The sequence below is a fragment of the Lepidochelys olivacea genome (genome assembly GCF_965140295.1).
Source record: "Lepidochelys olivacea isolate rLepOli2 genome assembly, chromosome: 1".
Lineage (NCBI taxonomy): Eukaryota > Metazoa > Chordata > Testudines > Cheloniidae > Lepidochelys > Lepidochelys olivacea.
The window spans coordinates 243,143,901-243,168,243 of record NC_140411.1 but is presented as its reverse complement, the minus strand read 5'-3'; the positions used below and the strand labels follow the sequence as shown (position 1 = coordinate 243,168,243).

The window sequence follows — 24,343 nt, the reverse complement described above, 5'->3', positions numbered from 1 at the left end:
GTCATGAGTTTTAAGCCTATGGGAAACTATCTGGTTCCCATGTGGATAACAGCTGAGAATATGTAGTACGCTAGGGGGCTGCAGGGGCAAGTAAAGAAGACGGGTGTGGGGCAGTGAAGGTTTTAATACCAGAGAGGCAAGGCAAGTCAGGTATCTTGTCTGGAATGAGTCCTGCTTTGGCAGGGAGCTGGACATATCTTTTCCAGCTCTGATTTCAATGATTCTGTAAGTCCCATCTTCTCTCTCATCCTTTGCTATTGGAAACTCTCACAGATCCTCACAACCTGCCCTTTTCACTTAACCTGCCTCCTGCTACCAGTCTCCAACCTAGAGAGAAGGGTGGATGGGAATTAAAAACAAAGCATCAGTCCCAGTAAAAGGAAGTGTAAAGAAAGGTACAAGTAAAATGTTAAATGTAGCTCTGAGTGGACATGGGCCTGAAATGGGGTTTGGTGAGGCTGGAGAGGGGGCATCTTATCAAACAGACGCTAAATTGACAGAGAAACTGCCCAAGAGATCAAAGCTCAAGAGGACCACAGAAATACCCCTCTGGGCCTAACTTTAGCTAAAAGTACTTTGGGGATGTGTTGCTTGCTCTCTGATGATAAGGTCTCAATCTCATATTTTTTAGCATCTTTGGATGTACAGATTATTAAAACAGAGTCTGTAGATTCATGCTACATAAAGAGAGGGACTTACATTCAATATACTTTTTATATGTCTTTCTTTTATCAAGTGGGTCTAAGTGTCTCATCTCTTTCTGAACACAGATTGCTCAGAAGCCTCCCCTCCCTCTTTCTGCAGCTTAGGTCATTCTCATTCATGTTCGGGGCAAGGGGGCAGTGTCCATTCTCTTGGTGAAAGGGAAAGGGTGGTGTGGGGAAAACATGACTTTTATGGCATTTGGGAGAGAGGGAGAACAGAAAAACTGAACATGACTTGTACTTTTCCGGGGTACTGTAAGAGTTAAATCATTCACTACAAATGGTGTGATGCAGCAGGCTTCCTAATCCTGCTGATACAAAGCATAGATCTGTCGTGACACTGTCCTCTCTCATTATTACTCACATCCCAGTCTCTAGTCATGGGACAAAGTTCACTCTCCTCACAGTTTCAGTTTTGACTGGTGAGGCTTTTTAAACCAAGCAGCAGTCATCCCACTCTTTAGATGAGTTTGGACATCTTCCATGGATTTTACAGAAGTGGAAATCTCACTTGTGGCGAGGGCCCAAAGTAGCTGGTGAGGCTCCAGGTAGTAAGTGTACTTCCCCCTCCAAACCCCCCCCCAAAAGTAGATCATATTTTTAAAGTACAAAAACTAGGATGTTATGGTCAGAGTATCACAGCAAAGCATTTTAGTGGGGGATAAGGGAGGTTTGTGGGCAGTGGAAAGACAAAGAGATACCCTCTTCCCCTTCCCCTTTCAGAATGAAAAACTGGGACACTTTACACTAAGGGGTTGGGTGGGAAAAAACCACATGTATCCCTCTATCACTCCCTATCATCTTCCCTACTGTGTCCACCACCCACACACATGCCTCACCAATTCATCCACATCTTCATTCATAACCACTCTCTTTCCCTGCACTCAGTCTTACCAGTCCTGACTGCTCCCTTCCCAGTTCAAAACCTCCCCAAACCTCCCCAGCTCTCTCCAACCTCCACCAACTCAGAACCTGCCCACTCATACACCCCTCTTCCTTCCAGGCTGAGAAGCCTGCCTCATTGCATCAACCTCTTCACAGCTCAGAACCACTCCCTCAGTGCCAATCTCTCTCCCACCCAGTACCCCCCAGGCCCAGAACATCACACCCCTCTCTGTGCACAAACAAACACACAAAACTGTCCAGGCTCAGAACTCTTTCCTCTTGTACCTGACACCCACCACTACCACCAGGATTAGAAACCTCCCCTACTTCTTATTAGATCTGAAGAAGCAGGAGCAGAGGCAGTGAGGAAGGGCTGTGGCAGTAGGGAGTGATATGCTCTCAATTAACTTCATACAAACCTGCATTCCCTTCTCCTTCTTCTGCTGGATAGCCCATGTGCTGTATGGACTACAATGGCTGGCAACTACAAGAAACACGTGTACCCAGCCCTATATTTTGCCTCTGTAGGTAGCCTTACTGCAGCCTCTATATGTATTCCCAGCTCTGTGCCTTCTCCCTTTGCCCTCAAGTACTCCCCTAGTGGTAGCCAGGTGTACTGCAGCCTCCAGGGGTTTACAGAAGCACCACCCCCACCAGGAGTCCCTATGCAGTACATCAGCCACACTACACACTTATAGCATCAGTAGTGGAGCTTTGGCCCAATAGCTCCTAGCAACCAGCTGCACCTGGACCTCCCCAGACCATGGTAGACAAGCAGCACAGTAGTTAGGTAGCACACAAAATGGTCCAGTACAAATTGATACCTCAGCGCTGCGAAGCACCCTTCTCAGAAAGAGGATCCTTTGGAGCCAGTCCCAGTGTGTATTAGTGAACAAAATGCTCTGTGCTTTGCTCTCTGGAGACTGGATGCTCAACAGTTAAAGTTCTACAAACACACAGGGAACAACATCCCATCTCATAAAACACATTTAGCTCCAGGTGAGAAAAACTGGCACCCACCACTCACAGCAGACAGTGCAATTTGGAGGCGGTGTTTCCCTCTAATTAGTTGGCATTTGCCATAACAGCTATTATGTTTCTGGTTATAAAGTCCTGAGGACAATGGTTCCTTATTTCCTACCAAAAATAGTGAGTTACTATTTATTCCCAGCCACACCTCTGCTCTCTCTAATTCACATTGAAAGAAGGTATAACTGAGTGCGGTGATGGGAAACGTTTGATTATTTGGTCATAAATTAAGACAGCCAAAACCTTCAATTATTTTTTACTATATATCCTGCATTCAGATGTTTACCTATTTCTCTAAAAGTGCCCAGATAAATATTTCCTCTCTGAACATGAACAGAAGCTCAAAGCTGTTTGAAACCAGAGACTAATGGGCGGGTGTGTGCCTCAAATTACACTCGCTAAACCAGACTCTGAGTTAGGTAAAAATGGTGTAAATAGAGTGATTCCAATGGGCCAGATTTATGCCTGGGGTAACTCCATTGCAGAGTTATTCTGGATTTCAACTGGTGTACCTGACATCAGAATCTAGCCCAATTCTTGTACCTTTGCACTTGTATGCTACCCCTGCTGTATTAGCAAGTTGGAATCCTAATATTGGAGCTCTGATGAGAGGATCCCAATATGCCAGACTGCAAATCCTGGTATTATTGCACTTGTGTGTAAGTGTCACTGAACACAGAGGCTGGGAATGTAAATTTTGCTACTAGTGTGCTGGTATGTAACCCTGAGGGCCAGATGTTGATCTCAGTTACACCAGTGTAAATCTGCTAAATTTGAAGCTCCTCCAAATTTATACTAGTATAAATGAAAACAGACTCTGGTCCCGAATATGGAAACTAATATGTAGAACCTATTGCACTGTGAATGTGAAGTCTGATATTCATACCTTTGAGTGTGAATCCTAATGCACTCTGAATGTGTATCCTATTAAGGCCACCACCACCCTCCCCTGGAGCACCAGCGGTGGTCTCAGCTGCACACTGGTACCCCTGCCCCAGGACAGCCATGGCCCCCCCAGAACCTCCTCTCCAAACTACCCAAGATTTAGTCCAGGATATATAGTACATAATCCAAAATGTCACTGGCCTATGGATCTGCATTCCCTAACCAGACTTCTTTGCATCTTGGAACATAAGAATAGCCATACTGGGTCAGACCAAAAGTCCATCTAACCCAGTAGCCTGTCTTCCAACAAAAACAACGAGGAGTCCTTGTGGCATCTTATTGATGAAGTGGGTTTTAGCCCACGAAAGCTTATGCCCAAATAAATTTGTTAGTCTCTAAGGTGCCACAAGGACTGTTGTTTTTGCTGATACAGACTAACATGAAACCTGAAACCACTCTGAAACCTGTCTTCCAAAAGTGGCCAATGCCAGGTGCCCCAGAGGGAATGAGGGAAGGTGTCTGTTTCACTAGAGGGTGTAGGGAGAAAGATGTCATGCCCTGGGCTCTGGAGAGGGGATGTACATTGGGAGGGATGTAGACATGCTTGGCTTCTTACAGGAAGTTTAAACCCCAATGGGGAGGTGTCTCTGTAAGGGAATGGAGGCCCAGGCAAGTGGGGGGCTCTGGGTGTGTCCCTCGGGGGCAGGGGGGTCCAGGATTGGGGACTGAATGTGTCCAGGAGATCTCGGTCTGTAGAGGATGTAGCCCCTGGGGGCGGGGGAATCCCAGGCTGGCGATGTAGTGGAATCCTGGGCTGTAGAGAAGGTATCCCCTGGGGCGAGGAGATCCCAGGCTCTGGGAGGCGGGAGTCCCCGGGGATCCCAGGCTCTGTGTAGCTGCGCACCGCACGAGGCGGGGCGGGCTCGGGGGCTGGCGCAGGGCGTGGGGGAGGCGGGGCGGAGGCCGCCGGAGCCCCCGGGATCTGCTTGCTGAGCTCCGGCCCCTGCACTCGGCATCGCAGCTGCCACAAACCGGCTGAAAGTTAAGTTCGGTCCCAGCCGCTGCAGGGAGAAGAGCCTGGGGCAGCCCCAGCGCGGCCAGGGCAGAGCGAGAGAGCGGGTCCCGGGGAGCAGCCCCCCTCCAGCGGCGCAGCTGAGCGAGGAGCCGGGCACTGGGGGCGCCAAAGTCTGCTGGGACAGGGGGGCTCGGCTGAGCCTCGGATTTAAAGACTAAAGGGCAGCGAGAGCCGGTGGGCCCCGGGGGCAGGTGCGTCTCCTCCTGGTCCCCTGACATTGCAGCGGCCGCCCCCAGCCGGGCTCCCTGTGCCCGGGAACAGGACTCACCTGCTGCCTGCGGAGCCAGGGTTGGGAGCTGCAGCCTGACAGGGAGCCACCAGATGCCGGTAGGAGGCGGCTGGGCTGAGCAGGGGCGAGCGAGGGTTGGGATGGGGCTTGCCAGTGCTCCTGTTATGCTGGCCGGAGGGTGTCACAGACATGGGCAGACCCGGGGGCTCTGGGCTCAGCCACCCCCACCTCCTGACGCTTTCCTGGTGCCTTAATCCCCCTTCGCCCCGGGGAGGGGCAGGCTGGCTGGCTGGCCGTCAGCCCGCGTCCGGGGGCTCTGGCCGGCCCCTTCCCCTTCTCCGGCCCAGCCTCTTGGTGCCGAGCCCCAGGCACTGGGGCGGGCTGTAAATCCGAGGAGCAGTCCCAGGGCCGGGTGCCGCTGAGGGGGTGGGAGCGGGAACTCCGCCCGGCCGTCTGTCGGGCTGGGGGCACCGGGCAGGAGCGGGATCAGCAGAGGGAAAGGGGCAGGCAGCTGTTTCTGGGCCAAAAGCAGGTTGGATGGGGCTGGCGGGGGGGAAGCGGCCCCTCTCCCTGAGGCGGCAATGGTGGAGCCTTGCGCCGTTCCCCTCCTGGAACAAAGCTGGAGCTGCTGCTGGTGTGGGGGCAGGAAACCTCCCCCCGGCCCTGCCTGCTCCCTTAGCTTTGTTGTGTCCTCTCCAGCTCGCCGCCAACCCCTGCAGCAGGCAGGTGAGGGGCAGGGCTTCCCGGGCCCCGCGCTGCTGGCGGGAGGAGCTGCCCCTCGGGTGTGCTGCTGGGGAGTTGGATTTGTGGGTCGGGGTCTCTCGCTGAGGAGCGCGCTGCTCAGACCTGGCCCCGCGTCCCCAGCCTAGTTTGCCGTGGCCCAGACGCCCTGGGTGGGCGCGAAACTTTCTGTCACTTTGTGCTCTCCGAACTGGCGTCTGAACGCTGTGTTGGGAGCTGCGGGGTAACGGGAGCCGGCCGCGGCCCTGGAAAGGGCCTCCTCTGGTCTGAGCCCTCCCCGACTGGGTCTCTCGACTTGCGATTGCTCGAGGCATCTTCGAAAACTGGACACCAGGAGCAGGAAGGTCTCTGGCATTCTGGGAGGCCTGAACCTCCAGTGGGTGGTGTTGCTGTACATTTAAATCTTGGGGGAAAGGTACCAAACTGAGAGTCCTGGAGACTAAGGTCCTTTCTCCACAGCCGGGCTCTAGCACTACTGCCTTTCTCCCACCTTGTCTGTCAGTGTGCCCCTGTCCTGGTGAGAGAATTCCGATTCTGTGACTAATTCAATCATTGGCTCTCTGCTGGGACAGACGCATCAGATATAGTGGTTTTTATGCTCAGTATATTTGTCTACCGGCACCTGGACTAAGGCTGCTGACTGATTTTACTAGGTTATAGCTTTCAGTTATGACAAAGGAGGTGGATTTGAATTGGTGACCTAGAGGTGGAAAGGCTGTATATGCCATTGCTTATCCTGCTGAGCAAGCCCATCCTCCTGTCAATGTCTGTTGGGCAGACTAAGCCTATGTCATGGTTTATGGATGCAAGCATATAAACCCTGAGGTTGTGCTTTTGGGGGGCTTTTTGTTTGGGGTTGGGTTGTTGTTGGGTTTTTTTTGTTGTTTTTTTTTTGTCTTCCTCTGCAGCTTGGGACACAGATCACTTGGTGGTTTGAACTAGAGTAAATGGTGGATTCTCTGTAACTTAATGTCTTTAAATCAGGATCTGAGAACTTCAGTAACTCAACCAGAGGTTATGCGCCTATTGCAGGAGTGGGTGGGTGAGGTTCTGTTGCCTTCAATGTGCAGGATGTCTGACTAGATGGTCACAATGGTCCCTTCTGACCTTAAAGTTTATGAGTCTGCATGGGAACACACACAAACTCCTGAATGAGAGGAAATTGACACCTGTGCACCCCCCTCACTCTCCGCATAGAATCATAGGACTGGAAGGGACCTCAAGAGGTCATCTAGTTCGGTCCCCTGCACTCATGGCAGGACTAAGTATTATTTAGACCAGCCCTGACAGATGTTTGTCTAACTTGGTCTTAAAAATCTCCAATGATGGAGATTCCACAACCTCCCTAGGCAATTTATTCCAGTGCTTAACCACCCTGATAATTAGGAAGTTTTTTCTAACCTCCAACCTAAACCTCCCTTGCTGCAATTTAAGCCCATTGCTTCTTGTCCTATCCTCAGAGGTTAAGAAGAACAATTTTTCTCCTTCCTCCTTGTAAAAACCTTTTATGTACTTGAAAACTGTTATCATGTCCCCTCTCAGTCTTCTCTTTTCCAGACTGAACAAGCCCAATTTTTTCAGTCTTTCCTCATAGGTCATCTTTTCTAGACCTTTAATCATTTTTGTTGCTCTTCTCTGGACTTTCTCCAATTTGTCCACATCTTTCCTGAAATGTGTCTCCCAGAACTGGACCCAATACTCCAGTTGAGGCCTAACAGCACAGAGTAGAGCAGAAGAATTACATAAGAACATAAGAATGGCCATACTGGGTCAAACCAAAGGTCCATCCAGCCCAGTATCCTGACTACCAACAGTGGCTAATGCCAGGTGCCTCAGAGGGAGTGAACCTAACAGGTAATGATCAAGTTATCTCGCTCCTGCCATCCATCTCCACCCTTTGACAAACAGAGGCTAGGGCCACCATTCCTTACCCATCCTGACTAATAGCCATTAATGGACTTAACCTCCATGAATTTATCCAGTTCTCTTTTAAACCCTGTTATAGTCCTAGCCTTCACAACCTCCTCAGGCAAGGAGTTCCACAGGTTGAGTGAAGAAGAACTTCCTCTTATTTGTTTTAAACCTGCTACCCATTCATTTCATTTGGTGGCCCCTAGTTACTTCTCGTGTCTTCCTTATAACACTCCTGCTAATACATCCCAGAATGATGTACATCCATGCACACACCCTTTTTGTGTATACAATAGAATACAAACATACATATGTCTGTTCTTGCACACACATCAACATGATGACATCATCATGCATCAGTGTTCCCTTTCTCTCCTGCACCAGCTTCACAAGTGCACCAACACACGCTTTCTACAAGCACCATTGTACTGACAGCTTATGTGCTTGCGTGCACCAACATAGTCCCATCTCTTTCATGTATGCCAACACACATGCTCCCAAAACTATGCCCACTAGAACTCTCAATCTCTTGTGCATAAATATGTGTAATAGCTTTCATATGCCTGAGTACCAACACCCGTGTTTAGTCTTATCCTGACATTGTACAAGAACACTAATTCTCTTGTGCAATGTCACATGTTTATTTGCACAAAATCTCTTACTCCAAACTTGATTGAATGTGTACACAACACACTTGTTCCCCCACCTCTGCATAGAATTTGTGGGTGTGCACATGCACATACTTTTACACATGTACACCTCACTCCTGTCTCACATGCACACTAGCACTGGCATACACAGGCATGTGCCCACACACTCCTCTTCTCTCCTAGGCTTGCAAGTGTGGATGCTCACACCTGCACCAACACACACATTCTCATGTGAACCAATTCTTTCTGTGTCACACAGAACAACACTGCACATACCAGTGTTCATGCTCCCACCTGCTCCAATTCTTCCTCTCTTGCTCACTCAAAGAACTCTTATATATGCCCGTCAACATGTTTCTTGCATGTGCCAACACACTTATGCTTACCGGTATAATCTATCTCCCCCCATCCAATGTATACATGGGTACATATGTTTTCTAACATATGCACTTGTGCACACATATACACTCTCTTTTGTGCTGGGACATACTCTTTTACACACATTGATCTCTCTCCCCCCTCCAGTCTCATATGAGCCTTGGTGAATAAATAATCTCAGGCATGCACATGTGCAGGGACACACAAGCTCTCTTTCCCTTTGCACGTCTGTATAGGCATCCCCTTACTCTACCCAGTATGCATGGGTGCATGGACACTGGCAGTACCCTGTTCTTCATAGAATCATAGAATATCAGGGTTGGAAGGGACCTCAGGAGGTCATCTAGTCCAACCCCCTGCTCAAAAGCAGGACCCATCCCCAATTAAATCATCCCAGCCAGGGCTTTGTCAAGCCTGACCTTAAAAACTTCTAAGGAAGGAGATTCCACCACCTCCCTAGGCAGTTTACATTTATAGACTTTCTCACCCATGTGCACAGACACTCTTGCTCTTACACTCTCTTCCTCATGCATGCACTTATTTATGCACACTGGCCATGCACTGGTCATCTGAAATGGCTGTCATATTGTCATAGCACTTTTTGCTTGCTGGCACATGTCCATCCTCTATCACATACATAAGTTTTGTTTTAAAGGGGGAGAGAAACAAAGTGCATGTCCTTTAGAAAAAAGAAAATAAAGACACAGGCCTGACTAAGTTTACAAAGTTCTGGAAGGGTTAATAAAGTAGAAGGGGATGGGAGGAAAAGAGAGAGGTTCTTTTTTACACTACTGTACTAGTCATCATCTTATATGAAGTAAGGTGGCATTTCTTTATATACCAAGCGTTGCCAATATATGGAATAAATTACCAAGTGTGGCAGAAACTAGTGTATGTTACAATTTATTTTTCTTCTTTTAAAGAAATTAGACAAGAATACAGAAGGAAAACCATTGTGAGGTCCAACTGCCAATTCAGAGTGTGAGGCAGAATTGGATAGGCAAGCTGGCCTCTCTCCATCTGTGGATTTCCTGTGCTCCCAGGCTCCATCTCACATGTGTGTTTTTATGCCCAGGAGTGTCAGCGAGGGATTCCTTCCTGTTGGAAAGTAGTTTCCTCCTAGCTCACTTTGTAGCTGTAATATTAGCACCCTCTTCTCTTTAAACATGCCCTGAATTCACCTTCTTTCTAAGATAAATATCATATGCGGTACTTAAAACTACAGTGTCTTCACGTTATTAATCGCCGCCTCAGTATTGACGTTGAAAGGATTTTACAGTCTAGTTCACTTCATTACTGCCAACTTCAAATATTTGAAAAATCTTAAATCAAGCCCCCAAAATGTGTGATTGCCTTAAAAATCATGTGCTTCTTTTAAATTGGGGTTCTTTTTATTTCCCTTCCGGGTTTTTGTTTTGTTTTTGTTTTTTGAGATTTTGGAGTGTGCAAAGAATATTTTCAAGGTTTTTTTCCTGAAACTGCAAGGTCTAAAAACTTACCTTTTACATGAAAGCTGAGATTCTCATGTAATTACTTGTCTACAGGAGCTGAGGCTCTTAGTAAAATGCCAAATATTGTGAGACGTCCAAAAATTCACAAGAGTTAGCAATTCTGTTACTCTTCACCTTTAATGCTCTTTCCATTTCACTCTGTGTAAGAAGGCTGGTAAGTTTCACATTCTGTACAGTTCTTCTGCACTACTGTGATGCTGTTGGATTTGCAGAAATGCAGGAGAGCAAATCATCAGAAATAGCCTGTTTATTGAAATCAATATAAACATATTTCTATTAATTAGGATTTTTTCTATTTTTTTAAAGCAAAACTTAAGCGTAAGTTGAGTAACAGTGTCACTTAAACCATTTCAGAATAACTTGGGAACACACAACAAGCACTTCAGTAATCCTTTTAAAATCAGGATTCAAATAGCCAAAACTTTCAAGGCAGAACAATTTGTACTAACTGCAGCTCATATTTTTATTGAGAAGGCACATAAACTTGTTGATAAAAGGGATTCAGACTTTGCTGAAAAATTGGAGAAGGTGCAGAGAAGAGACACAAAAATGGTTTGTGGGCTGGAGAAAGTACTTTACAGTGAGAGACTTAAGGAGTTCAGTCTGTTTAGCTTATCAAACAGAAGATTAAGGAATGACTTGACTATGATGTATATGTACCTTCGTGGGGGGAAAATCGCAGGTACTATATTGCTATTTAATTTATCAGAGAAAGGCATCCCAAGAAACTATGGCTGGAAATTAAACACAGACATTCAGATTAGATTTAAGACACAAATTTTTAATGGTGAGGATGATTAACCATTGGAACAAACTACCAAGGGGGAAATGGTGGATTCTCCATTTCTTAAAATCTTCAGATCAAGACTGGATGCCTTTCTGAAGATATGCTTTAGCCAAACACAAGTTATTGGTCTCTACAGGAGTAACTGGATGAAATTCTATGGCCTGTATTTTACAGGAAATTAGACTAGATGATCTGATGGCCCCTTCTGACATCCCAATCTAGAAAACTTATGTGAACTTTTCTGTGTATAATGAGGTGGAGTGATGGGGCAGCCGGAAGCAGATTGTCATTATTTAGCACAGCAGTTTCACATTTCACAGAGTAGCTATATAAATCTTATATTTATAAAATACCTTTCATCCCAAAGTGCTTTCCAAGATGAAACTAATACATGCTACAAGCTATATATACATAGGGCTCACTTAATTTATCCTTGGAAGTGCAGCCACCTCTACAGTAAAACATGGTAGCTTTTTAACAGTCTAAACCACATTTAAACAACGTTGACTATTTAAGGACAGGAATTGAAAAATACCATATCTGGTTGAAGCTATAGGGGAATTTAGATGAGGAGAATCTAGTTATTTAGTTGGAATTTGGCTGGAATAAGAAGAATTTAAACCCTTACAAAAAGTATCACAAATAGCCAAGCCTCTAGTTTTACATCTCATCTGAAAGATGGCACCCACAGCAATGCAGGGCCTTAACTCCAGGTTGTGGTATCAGGTTTGAATTAAGCGGTAGAGGGGAAAGCACTGCCTACTGAATTGTCAGCATCACCTCCTACATCTCCTCGGATGGTTTTCTATAGGCACTTTGCTCTCAGCATTGCAGCTATGTTCAGACTGCAATTTCACACTGACACACCCCTGAAAAGCCTTTCCATTTAATATGAAAACCACGTGGAGGGGCTGGGAATGCCTAGAATAATGGGGAAGAAGTGCTCAGATTGTCAGTCTGTGCCATAACTTCATATTCGGTGATTCTCTAGGCTGCAGATTCTTACCCTTCAGTGGTTTTGCTGTGGGTGCTCCTCTTGGTACCCAGCAAAAGCAGATGGCTAGGTCTGTGTGAATCCCATCTCTTCTACTGTGTATGTTTACCTCTCTAAATATAACTCCTCAGCCAGTCTCATGCATCCCAGACTGACCTGTTCTCTTGTGGTTGAGCTGTGGGTCTGGCTCTTGCTGCAGTATTTCCTGGCTGCTTTGGGCTCATGGTTTGCAGCTCAGTCCCTCTATCAAACAGATATAAGTTAGACACTCATTCTCTCTAGGATTTTGGGAAGCCAATTCTCCCTGTTCCTAGGTTTTATTTTTAAACCTGGAGGTTCAATGAGAAGCCTAACAGTTCTAAGGAGTGGAGGGTCCCTATTCCTACCCCACCCCCCTCCCATTGCTCACTCCTTCTCTGAATATATACAATATAGTGGGCTTCAGGAAACCTCTTGTCTGCCAGTTACAATCCACACAGTTTATGCTGCAACTCTGATCGTTCCCAGAGATCAGGCATGCTGAGGCAATCCTTAAAGGGACAGTGTCTCTCTTTAAACCTCTGTCAGAATCTCAGAGATGGGGTTGGCAGATATTTTCCACTTTATGCCTTTTCTATTTCTATTTTGTTTAGAGTTTGCTTCCTTTCAGTTTGCTGTAGTTTTTAATTTACTTGGGAAAACATTTATATACACCTCAGCCTTTGAAGAGCGGAGAAGAGAGGAGTGAAGTGGGGAAGGGAAGGACATAATTCTCTGCTGTGTTGAATTAATTTGTTTTAAAATCCTATTCCAGAGACTAGCCCTGACAGTCCAACCCTGCAGCCCTTACATATCTAAAGAAAGACTGAAAGATGAAATCATTAGTGCCTTGCACACCCATGCAAGAGACTCTTGATTGATTTAGTCTACCACATGAAAGAAACGGTTTGATTCCTGGCACGGTAGACTAGAACTCCTTGAGCTAACCCAATGGCCTTGTGGTTAGTGCTGTTGTATTTGGAGTAGAGGTAATTAAGGTTGACGTTTCCAAAAGGGACTGTTGATTTTTGGGTGGTTCTAATTTTGAGTTGTCTGACTTAAGGCACTTTAAAAGGGCCTGATTTTCAGAGGTGAGGGGTCAACACTTTCTGAAAATCAGGTCCCTGTAAGTTATCCAAAATTGGTTCCCCAAAATTATTAGTCACTTTTGAAAATTTTAGCTGAAGAGTCTAAAGCAGTGGTTTTCAACTTGTGGTCTGCAGACTATGTCTAAGGGGTCCATGAAAGGTTGTCATGACCATAGAACAGTGGTTTTCAACCTGTGGTCCACGGACCTCCATTCAACATTTTTTAGGAGTCTTCAAATGAAAAAAGATTGAAAACTACTGGTCTAAAGGAGAATCAGAAAAACTGTTTGTCATTGAGAGAGATTAATTCAACTACACACAAGCAAGAATGCTGAAGTGATTTCTAATGAGGAGAGACTAGTTCAGATCAAAACTCTCAGAACTCTTGACTACATGACCCTCCTGCAAGGATATTCAATTAGAACAAACTGTCAGATCAGTAGGCAGATCAGTAATCTGTGTCCAGACACTGTTGCATACAACGTTTAAAGGTGACCTAAAAAAGAAATAAAATGTGTTTCTCTCTGATGTATAAAAAAGAGCTGCTTGCTTTTTACCTTAAATCTAGAAGTGTCAAGACTTTCTTGGATTTGTTGGAGGCTTTTTAGTCTAAGATGTTTATTGCAAGTTGTTACATCTTAACTGAAGGGCTGAGAGATTGAATATTTAATAAAGTAATTGTTTTCCCAAGTGTTCTTTAGTTGTTGGGGTTATGTAGGCATTAACAAAAGCAAACAGAAACCAGTGTTTTTAAACAGTCTGACTATAATTCTCTTTCTTTGTCAATTGTTCAACTTTTAGTATTAATTTCTTATGTGTTATGTCACAGTTTCACTAGTTCATAACCATAGCATCTTCAAGATAGACAAGATCTGACTTTTAAAGAAAAAAACAAGAGGATTTTCTTAGTTGGTCACAAAAGCTTTCAGACCTTCTTCATACATAATAGAATAGTGAAAGGATACAAACCCAAATTTGTCTTACTTGGAAGTTTGCTTTTAAAAGCAGTTTAATTATTTCATGGGTGTTATATACTACACTTCTAATTTTCTGAAATCTTGTTTTACACTCAACATAGAAAGTGGATACAATTAACAAATAACATTAAATTACATAGTATTTTTCTTTTACAAATTTAGCCAATCTAGCTGACCCACCCATTCATTCTAATCTTGCAGGATCTGGGCTTGGTACAATGTCATGGTTTTATTCAATTACTGTGCTGACATTTTCATTTTTGTGTCTTTTTTGGAAAGATTTGGAATGTCCCAACTAGATACTATCACTTCAGACTCTACACAACCTTGGGTTCTAACAACTTAAGTAAAGTTTTATGGTCAGCTATCAGGTTTAGTACATTCTACCATACAGGTGTTCATGGAATTTCATTATTCTGTACACTGCACCTTAAGGACTATTAGTTGAGCATAAATACTAGTTCTTGTCAGGGCGTAGGATGTGTATACAATAGACTTCTCCCTGTCATTGTGTAATCCGAGTGAGATCACAGTTCCCACTCCAACGAGGAGGTCTCACAAACCAGCATTACAGGAAAAAAGTGGAGTCAGATGGTTCTTATACCTGTGCACCTGTGTCACATTCTTTTTGCCATTTCTACCTTTTAACAATTCGGTTCGATGTTTTAACAGTTTAGAGGAGTATAAGGTGACTTCAGCAATCACGTATTAATGCCAGGAAAGCTTGCAACTGGATAACTTTATTAAGTGCCGGTACTAGCTGTATAGGTTCCATTTTTTCTTTAACTGGATGGATTTCTTCAGTATCAACTCTGTGTCCTAAGAAAACTGCACTGTCCTGAAAAAAAGAGTCACTTGCTTGTCTTTACTGAGCTTCAGAATATTTTTGCACTACTGCTTCCAAATTATGTAAATACATTTCTGTGGTTCTTCATAACTAGAGTAGCATTCAGAGAGCTTACTAACCACTTGCACTTTCTGGTCCATAATAAAAGCTCTGGTACATTAACTTGGCCCGAAGGGAACGTGTTAGACTAAGGCCTTGCCTTGACCAGAAAAATGATGATGAAGTTTAGGTCAGGCTTAGACAACATGAACTATCTAAACCCCACTTAAACGCAACCACTTGTCCTAGTGTAGATGCAGGGTAACACCTTCAGATAAGTTTTAGCAGGTTGAGTTAAGGCCTAGACTTGAGCTAAAGATGTTACCCTGAATCTGCACTAGGAGAAATGGCTAACATCTTTAGCTCAAGTCTAGGCCTTAACTCAGCCTGATCAAACTGATCTGAAGGTGTTACCCTGCATCTACCCTAGCACAAGTGGTTGAGTTTAGGTGAGGTTTACAGAGATTTAGGGTTTCCAGCCCTCCCAGTTTTGCCAGGAGTCTCCTGGAACCAGGCTCTATCTCCCCGAGGCCACCGATGCCAAACCAGAAGATTTTAGGCCGCTAAAAGTCCAACGGTGCGGGGGGCTAAGGCAGGCTCCCTGCCTGCCCTGACCCCCCGGCACTCCTGGAGGTGGCCAGCACATCCCCCTGACCCCTGGGAGGAGAGGGAGTATCCGTGCGCTGCCCGTGCCCCAAGCACCGACTCCGCAGCTCCCATTAGCTGGGAACTACGGCCAATGGGAGCTGCGGCAGCAGTGCCTGCAGGTGTGGGCAGCACGTGGAGCCCCCTGTCCCCCGCAGGGGCCACAGGGACATGCTGGCCACTTCCAGGAGCAGCACGCGGAGGGGGCGATGCATGGAGCCCCCTGGCCCGCTTACCTCGAGCGGCTCCCAATTGGCAGTGCAGCAGGGCTAAGGCAGGCTGCCCTGGCAGCTCACATTGGCTGCAGTTCCCTGCGGGACCTGGGAGCTCCAGAGTCAGTGCTCAGGGTGCTGGCAACGCGTGGAGACCCCTGCCCCCCAGGGATGTGCCGACTGCTTCTAGCACAGAACCTGGGCAGGCAGGGAGCCTGCCTTAACCCCACTGCGTCGCCAACTGGGAGCTGCCCAAGGTAAGCACCATCCGGCCAGAGCCCACACTCCTCACCCCTCCCACACCCCAACCCTCTGCCCCAGCCCTAAGCTCCCTCCTGTACCCAAACTCCCTCCCAGAGCCCATACCTCCTCCCACACACCCCATCCCCTGCCCCAGGCCTGAGCCCCCTCCCGGGGCCTGCACGCAACATCTCCTCCCCCCACCCCTGCCCCAGGCCTGAGTCCCCCCCAAACACCCAAACTCCCTCCCAAAGCATGCACCCCAACCCCCCTGTCCCAGCCCAGAGTCCCTTCCCACACTCCAAATCTCTTGGCCCCAGGCCAGAGAAAGTGAATGAGGGTGGGGAAGAGGGAGGGAGGGGTGGGTGGAGTGAGCAGGGTGGGGCCTCGAAGAAGAGGCAGGGCCTTGGGGAAGGGGGGAGGGCAAGGCCACCCCAAAAGGGTGTTTGGGTTTGTGTGATTAGACAGTTGGGAACCCTAAAGAGATTCCATTTTCTGACCAGCTCTACGAAAGTGTATTCCCACTGGTTCTTCTGGTTGACTATTCCAATGGTTTTGTGTGTGATGACTTGTAATTCATTGCAAATTGAATTCTTGGTTGTGTCCACATGGTTGGTTTGGAGAGGCTGAGAAAAGTTAATTTTTCTTACTCTGCGTTGCGCTTTCAAATTAATATCCAGAATTCTTACCTAAAATAAATTTTCCTTCTAAACTGTGGTTGTTAATTCACTATGCAGCTTCCTGCTGCATACTCCATATACAAATTAGATCTCTGCTATTCTTCCAATGTAGTTAGACATCTCATGTGGAAGCTGGGTGTTTTAAACCTATGATCTGAGACAATCTTTTGCTTGGCTGTTGTCCAAACAGACACTTGAAAACTACCATACATCTTCTAGCTAAGAAGACACATACACAAAAAAACCCCAAAACACCTTTGGTCCCACTACTGCCAGGAACTTTTTCTGCCAGGCCCTGTACCATTTGTTTCTAAAAACTCTTTCGGGTTCTCCCCAGAATTGCTAACACTCTGTTCTGAAGCTGCATCAAAGCACAATCCAGACCAACCTCTGAAACAAGTCATTTCTTTCTTTGTTTTGCATTGCTTTGTTCTCGCTCCTCTTCTAAAATGCAATAGGTCCAACTTTTTATCACCAACCTATTGTGTTTGGAGTAAAGACAACTGAAAATTCAGAGGCCAGATTCACAAACAATTGTGTGATATCTATTCATCTACACCAAAAGGACGCATGTTCTTGAAGGAGGAAAGACCAGTTCTCACAGAAATGTCCCCTGTGTATTTCTCTGGCAAGACTATTACAAACATTGATTGGAACAGACCAGTAAAGCTAGGTGAATATCTCAAACATTTCCACTAATACTTTCTAGAATTAAAAAAATTGAATTCAGGTTGATTGTTTTTGTACAATTTTGTATGTGATCTCCATTAATGTTTTAGCAAATGAGTTTACTGGCAGGAACATTCATAGAAACAGTACGTTATAAGCAAATAGACAGTGGTGATGGAATTTGTATTTTGAAGTTATAAATGCAAATATTTGCATCAGAAACCTGATTCCAAGAGTTGCATTGCTCCATTTGAGGAACAGAAACCATACCTGTCAACTGTGTGTTCAATCAAAGCTAATCAAGTAGCTGAATTTCACTTATGTACTGGCAACAAAATGTTCACAATCAATCTATATACCAGGAATTATTTGTAGGAATTCGCTGTCAAGTAATTTTGGATGGTAAAATTTGAGAAATTTGTAAATTGCTGTTGAAAAATTGCAAATTATTCACTCAGCTCTACGGATCAGTGATCTTAAGGCAGGGCACTGTTACCTAGCAATTTCTAAGGCCTGCTTAACTCTTAGATTTGTCATGTACACTAGAAGTTCCCTATTTTCCCATATGGAAAACCCTGATTCATTTCCCACCACAGTCTGGTCTTTTGTTCTAGGGCCATGACGGCAGCCCACATGGTCAGGGTTCTGTGATTAGTAACAAATCCTGGTTCATCTGGGCACATTGGATCATTCCAGACCAATGCTCACTTCTCACCCCTGGCTGGCTCGGGAGTAGATTTGACAAGCGGTGGAAAAGTTTGTGTTCAGCCTTCATGGTATAAAAGGTCACTGCAATCCAGGTCAGAAGGGAAGAGGAGGGAGACTAGGCTATCTCCATGGAAGACAGTCCCTCCCGCACAAAAATCCACTTTTATTGTCACAGGAAAGACTTGGTAAAGTTCTGTCTTTCTCAACAGTCCTTGTATAACCCATACCTGCTTGCAGTGGCACTCTGTCCCCTCTAGTGGTTCCTAGACATCTAGAGATTGATGAGTCTGCTACAGTCTTGGTTAAGAGGCAGGTGGCTTTTAGCTCATGCAGTAGAGATTCATATACTAAGCTTCAACGGTTCAATCCCACTCACCAACAGCTGGGGTCTGTGGACGTTACACTTGCACTTGAGGTCTGATTGAGTTGCTAAAGCCCTTTGGCACAATGGCCATACTCATTTCCAAGCCCTGTCATAGCTTCTATTTGAGAACAAGGAGTGACAAGAAAAACTACTCTGCATTTACACTAAAACCTCTCCATTCAATCATGCCCTGCCTAGTCCTGCCTTGAATTGAAGAGTTCCCCTCAATGGGGTGGAGGGTTCCCTTAAACTTCAGTGAGGTCACTCATGTGAGTCAGAGTGGCAGGCTGGGGCCCTTAGTTTGGTGCCTTTGTTGAGTGGAGAGAGAGTGGCCTTGTTCACGCAGCAACAGAGACAGGTCTTGAGTGTTCCACGTGCCCCGACATCCAGATTCACTTCCAATAGATAATGGGTTATTTTCCAGATTGAACAATTTTAAACAAAAAGGGACTTTTTTTTTCTAATGTCTATTTTATTTTCAAATGACCAAGAAAAATTCTTGGTCATTTGAAAATAATGGTAAGGCTGTCAATCCAAAAATCTTAGGCTTTCTGATTCCCATTGTACTGTAGGTAGAAGCACTTTCCATAAAGGCAGGGCTGCACCTTCCTATATACAGAGAAAAACTACAATCTAAAACAGAGATTCCTCCAAACTGGAAAGCCCCTCTTATATTGCCCTCTCCTCCCTGCCTTTAACATGGTTTAAAGTATAAACTGTCACAATATAGGATTGCAGCTTCTTTATTCCTGCCCCGCCCCCCATCTTCACATTTGGGCTGATATGGAGAAAGGAAGAATGGTCCAGTAGTCGGAGAATTAGCCTGGGACTTGGGAACCCTGGGTTCGGTTCCCTGTGGAAACATGAGCAAATCACTTAAGGACATTCAGTTCCCCATCTGTACAATGGGGATAATAGCACTTCCCCACCTCACCAGTGTGTTATGGGATAAATACATTTAAAAGAGTGTGAGGTGTTCAAATATTATGGACACAGGGACATCTAAGTAACTTAATTGGGGACTTCTGATGCAGTCCTCTCTCCACCCACTCTCCCCTCAAATCTTACAGGACTGCTGTAGATAGGGCACTGTGAGGGGCAGGGGTCCCCTCAAGACCCCACATCAGGTCCTTGTACTTTCTCTCCCCCCCAGGTCCCAGCTGACAACCAAGGGATTCTTGGAACAAACAGACAAAAAAGACAAGTCCTCTCCCCTCTTTCTTCCCTTATGGGAGAGGGGAGTCCATGGGAAATTGAAAAAAAGCAAGGGTCACCTGGAATTCAGGCACTATTCCTAGGTCAGCCCTTTGAACTTGGTCTACCCAGGGTCCACTGCCAGCCCCTCCTCATGGGGCATGTTGATGTGAGGCTGGGTAGTGCAGCTTCAGGAGCAGTGTTGTTGGTGTCTCCCTCTTGGCAGGCCTGTCCCAACTGTCCAAGGCAGGGCAACCGCCTCCCTGTTCACCATCCCTTTCTGTGGCAGGTTTTCCCTTTTAAGCTCCCCCTCCAGGCACAGCAAGCCTTGCAGGTGTGCCTGGTTGGTGTTGAGCAGGCCCAGAGGAGTTCCTTAGTCCCCGCTCTGTCTTAGTGAGGGTGTGCCCCTTCACAGGAACAAATCTGCTATATAGATCAATTAAAACTACTGCTTTCCAGGGTGTCCTCACAAGTCCTGGGTTCATTGGCTGACCTGAAGATGAATACTGCCTCATGGTTCAAGTTCCTTGTTTTCTAAAACAAAACAAAACCAACTAACCAAACCAACAAAGAAAACCCCACCATACTGAACAGCAGAAGTAACAGACCTTTCTGCTAGACTCCTACCTTAGTTCTGCTCAACCATTTGTACCCCACACTGCATTTTGGGAAGGGCGTTCATCAAGCTAAGTATATCTACCTTCTCCTTAAAATGCGGTGTGGGGCACAGCGTTGTTTGGTTGAGTTAATGTAGAACCTAAGGTGAGAAGCCAGCTTTAATTTTCAGCCTTGGGTTGGATTCACTGGTCAGTCGACTCACACAGGATTTTTAAGTTCAGATCAGCAGCTTGTCTTTGAAGAGGGACATAAAACCTACTTTTTAAATAAAAAAACAAACTAATTTTAGCTACAAAAATAAAATTGAGACAGCCATATTTTTCTTGCTTAACAACCAATAAGAACGAAGAGTTGTCTTTGGACAAGTCACCTTAGAAAAACAAAAGTTCATAGCTTAAACACATTGGCTCACTGGGTACAGAAGTTGGTACGATACTAAGTATAATTCTAGATAGAAAGAGCTGCAATCATGACAACAAACTCTCCTGGAGTCCTTGGATTTGCTGTTGTATTCGGACACAGAAATGTATATGTCTAAGAAATCCATAAAGACAGTCGATGAAGTGAAGTGGATTGTCAGCAAAAGATGTTTACAAATTTACACTTTTTAGGCCTGATTCTGATCTCTATTTCTTCTCTTTTTTAGCTGAGTGACTCATGATTGACATTGCTGTGAGAAGAGCATCAAGCTCTGTGTTTGGCTGTCTTGTTGGCACACACAATATGTTTAAAAATCAAACTATCCCATATACGGCTTTATTTTTATCCCAAGGTTCTGATGATGTGTAACCCACAAAACTGAAACTTTCCTTTGTGTTTCTACAGTGCCTAGTACACTGGGGGCCTCTGGATACTACTGCAATACCAATAATAAACTGGAGAACTCACTAAAACAATACAAACCTATAAAACTAGATTTCTCTAGAAGGTGTCAGTTGTTAGAGCAGGGGACTGGGAATCAGGACTCCTGGGTTCTATTCCAAGTTCTCTGACCTTGGACAAATCTGTATACTTAATTTTTCCCATATGTAAAGCCTGCCTCATAACGGCAATGCAAATGAATGTCTGTGAGGTGGTGCAGAAAGTGCAGAGTATTATCATTATTATCTAGCTGGGTGCTGTTTATACTCTCTATAACATAGTGTTGTTGAGAGGAGAGGCTGTGACATTTTTCTTCAGCCCTTATCACAGACTGTGGCTATCCTGTCTCTTTGGCCATCCTGTCCTGTCCTCTTTGCTGCTGTTAGGGAGGGCAGCTAATAAATTAATAGTCTTTAGCAGACATTATTTTACAAACTGATCAGCTCTGTCTCTTGCATTTTCTGTTCTTTAGTTCTAAATAATAATGCTTAGCACTTTACATCTGGAAAGTGAAGTGAAAACTAATTAATCTTCACAACCCCTTTTAGTAGGTATTATCATTCATATTTTATAGATGGGGAAACCAAATCATAGAAAAGTTAAGTGACTTGCTCAAGGTCATATGCTGAAGCCTGGTCTACACTTAAAAATTAGATCATCCTAGTTACATCTCAGGGCTCTGAAAAATTTTGCGCCCAGTGCAATATTGTAAGATCAACCTAACCCATAGTGTAGCTTTGGCTAGGCAGATGGAAGAATTCTAGTGTTTCTTGGAAAAGTGGATTTACTACATTGAAAGACAAACCCTTTCCTTTGCTGTGGGAAGTGTCTACGCTATAGTGCTGCAGTGCAGAGGTGGCATATGGAGGGGCATGCGGGATCATGTGCCCCTCCCCCCATTGTTCGGTCATATAGTGTGGCCAGGTTCCCTCCCTGTGGGACATCTGAGCCTGCAAACTGTGCCCAGCAGGGAGAGGCAGAAGGAACAGCTGGGAGCTACAGGGAGGGGCCACTACTTTCTGGGAGTGGTTTTTTGTGACTTGAGCTGTGCTGGGGTTGTGCCCCCCACACACACACACACATACACTATCAGCAGGTACGGGTCATCTCAGCTGCAGCGGCAGAGCTGCGGTGGCATAGCTGAGACACTGTAGTTCCCATAGTGTAGACATACACAGAGTCACTGGCAGAGGCGTACCTGGCTCCTCTGATTCCAGCAGTGAAAACTGAAATTAGCGGACTCAGTCAACACCTCTGGAACAATGGACATCTTATGTACAATCCCACAGCACCGAGTAATAGTGCTATAGTTAAGTATTAACTTTGGCAACAATCTGATGCTTTGTCCTGCCAATAAAGCTATTGACATGGAAACTAGCATCTGAGCCCTTGCCTGTCTGAAGGTAATTGGTGGGTTTTGGAGTTTTGGTCTTTAGATCAGGGTTCCAGCATATTGACACTGAGGTCATGGCTTGGGATCCAGGGAGAGACACACGGAGATGCACCACGAGGATAATCTCTTTTGGATTCTGAGACCCAAAACTATTGTTTCCCATCCTGGTCAGCCAGGCCCTTCCTCATGAGGGGATACAGAGTACCAGACAGTACAAAGGAGCAGTGTGGGCAGGAAAATCAGTGTGATCTACACCCACCCCCTCATCCTGACCCCCTATGCAAATATGCACAAAAAACAATGGGTAGATTTTTTAAAAGCCATTGCTCTTCTTTTCATTCCTACAGGGGCCTGTCAGTGGCCATGAGAATGGGTCATGCATACAGGGCAGCAGTTATAAGGAGCAACCTAAGATTAGGACAGCACTCCACTCAGCCATGAGAGCATTAGCAGCTGTCACCAAAGGATCTCTACCCAGGGCAACATGTAGCCTTCTGGTGAGTGGGGAGGAGGAATAAAACAAGAAAGAAGGTAACTGGGATTTAAAAGTAAAAGAGAAAATGGAGAGAAAAAGGAGTGATGTGGCAACTGATCTGGGGGCAGGGTGCAAGAGAATACAGGGGCCATCATTACTACACTCTTATACCAGTGGTGAATGTAGGATAAATACCCAGACTGTGTGTGGCAGGGCAGGGTAGAGCACAGGAGGAGTTAACACAAAAAGTTGGGACCCACTGCTGTAAGCAGAGCTTTGGAGCGGAGCCCGCGGAGCAGCTCCGGAGCAGTGGAGCTGCAGGTTTTTGCCTGGAGCAAGAGCGGAACCAGAGCACAGCTCCGAAGCCCTGGCTGTAAGCTCTCTCCTCTCGGTACTAACTTCCCCGTCTATGTTTTGCTCCCCACTCCTCCTGCTCTGTCATCTCAGGCTATAATTCCCTAAATTAAGCAAGATGGGACTAGGTTAGTACTCCAGGTAGGAAACATCAAAGGAAAACCCACAGTCTGAGGAAGTGATGCATGAAATGCCCTTTTCTCTGTTAGCATTGAACCAATGTCCCAACAGGGAGCTAGGAGGTACTGTCCTGTTGGAGGGTGCCATCATTCACATGGGATGTAAAAATAGGGGCCTGACCAATTGTTGTCATTAAAGATGCCGGGGCACTTTTCACAAAAATAGGGTTGTTAATCCCTAATATCTTGCCCAAAATCCAATATGGGTAATTACACAGTCCCCCTAAACTCCTGTAGTTTCAAGTAAGTATTCTTCACTTCCTAATTTATTGTGTCATGTACTATTAAGCAGCTGCTGTGCTCCACCTCAGGAATAGCTGCATTACACCAGTGGGTAAAATGATCCTGACCTGTACAATTTGTAATGGAATTATCGAGTGCTTTGGGATCTTTAGCTGGAAGGTGCTATTTAATGATCAGTGTTATAATGGTTTTATATACCCAGGGTTCACTATGTGAGAGCCGAAAGCTGGTAGCCTGTAACTGACCATTGCTCACACGCCATCTCCCAGCCCAGACAGGGCCAGGAGGGTTCTCAGTCTTCATCTGGGAGCCTCCCTAACTGTGTCTCAACTATCTGAGCATATGGAGACACAATCTACAGAGAACTGTAATAGGACATGCCTATCCACCCCACAAGTCTCCAAAAATGAGTATCTGTGATGTTCACTAATGAGTGGTTGTGGGACTTCACAGCTGGGACTGTTGCACTTATTTCTCAGCAGAGAATAAGGTTTGCGCCTTGCTGCTGTATTTCCTTTTCCTGGCATTGGCTGACATGGAACAGCAGGGCATTGTCTCTCTCGCACTAGTGTGAACTGCAACGTGAAAGGGTCTGGTGCAATACCATGCTGCTCCATTTCTCCCTTTTTCTGTTGCCTGACCCTTAGATCTGCTCATCAGATGAAGAGAGGCCAATAGGGCATGGAGATGCACTGGATCTGTTCCGTTTAAGGACTAATGGGATCTGTGCCAGAGTAGGACACGTTTCTTCTGGCCATGC

At 45.6% G+C, this 24,343-nt stretch overlaps 1 protein-coding gene across 2 annotated transcripts in view; it reads left to right on the top strand.

Annotated features, from left to right (window-relative positions):
* Nucleotides 1-4,520: 4,520 nt before the first annotated feature.
* WNT5B (Wnt family member 5B) overlaps nucleotides 4,521-24,343 on the top strand; it is a 96,086-nt gene continuing 76,263 nt past the window's right edge. The window contains exon 1 of one of the 2 annotated variants that reach the window (XM_084640267.1): nucleotides 4,521-4,905. In XM_084640267.1, coding sequence (XP_084496393.1) covers nucleotides 4,900-4,905 — 6 coding nt within the window. In that variant the 5' untranslated portion in view covers nucleotides 4,521-4,899. The remainder of the gene's footprint in view (nucleotides 4,906-24,343) is intronic. The other variant, XM_084640268.1, reaches the window with a different exon arrangement.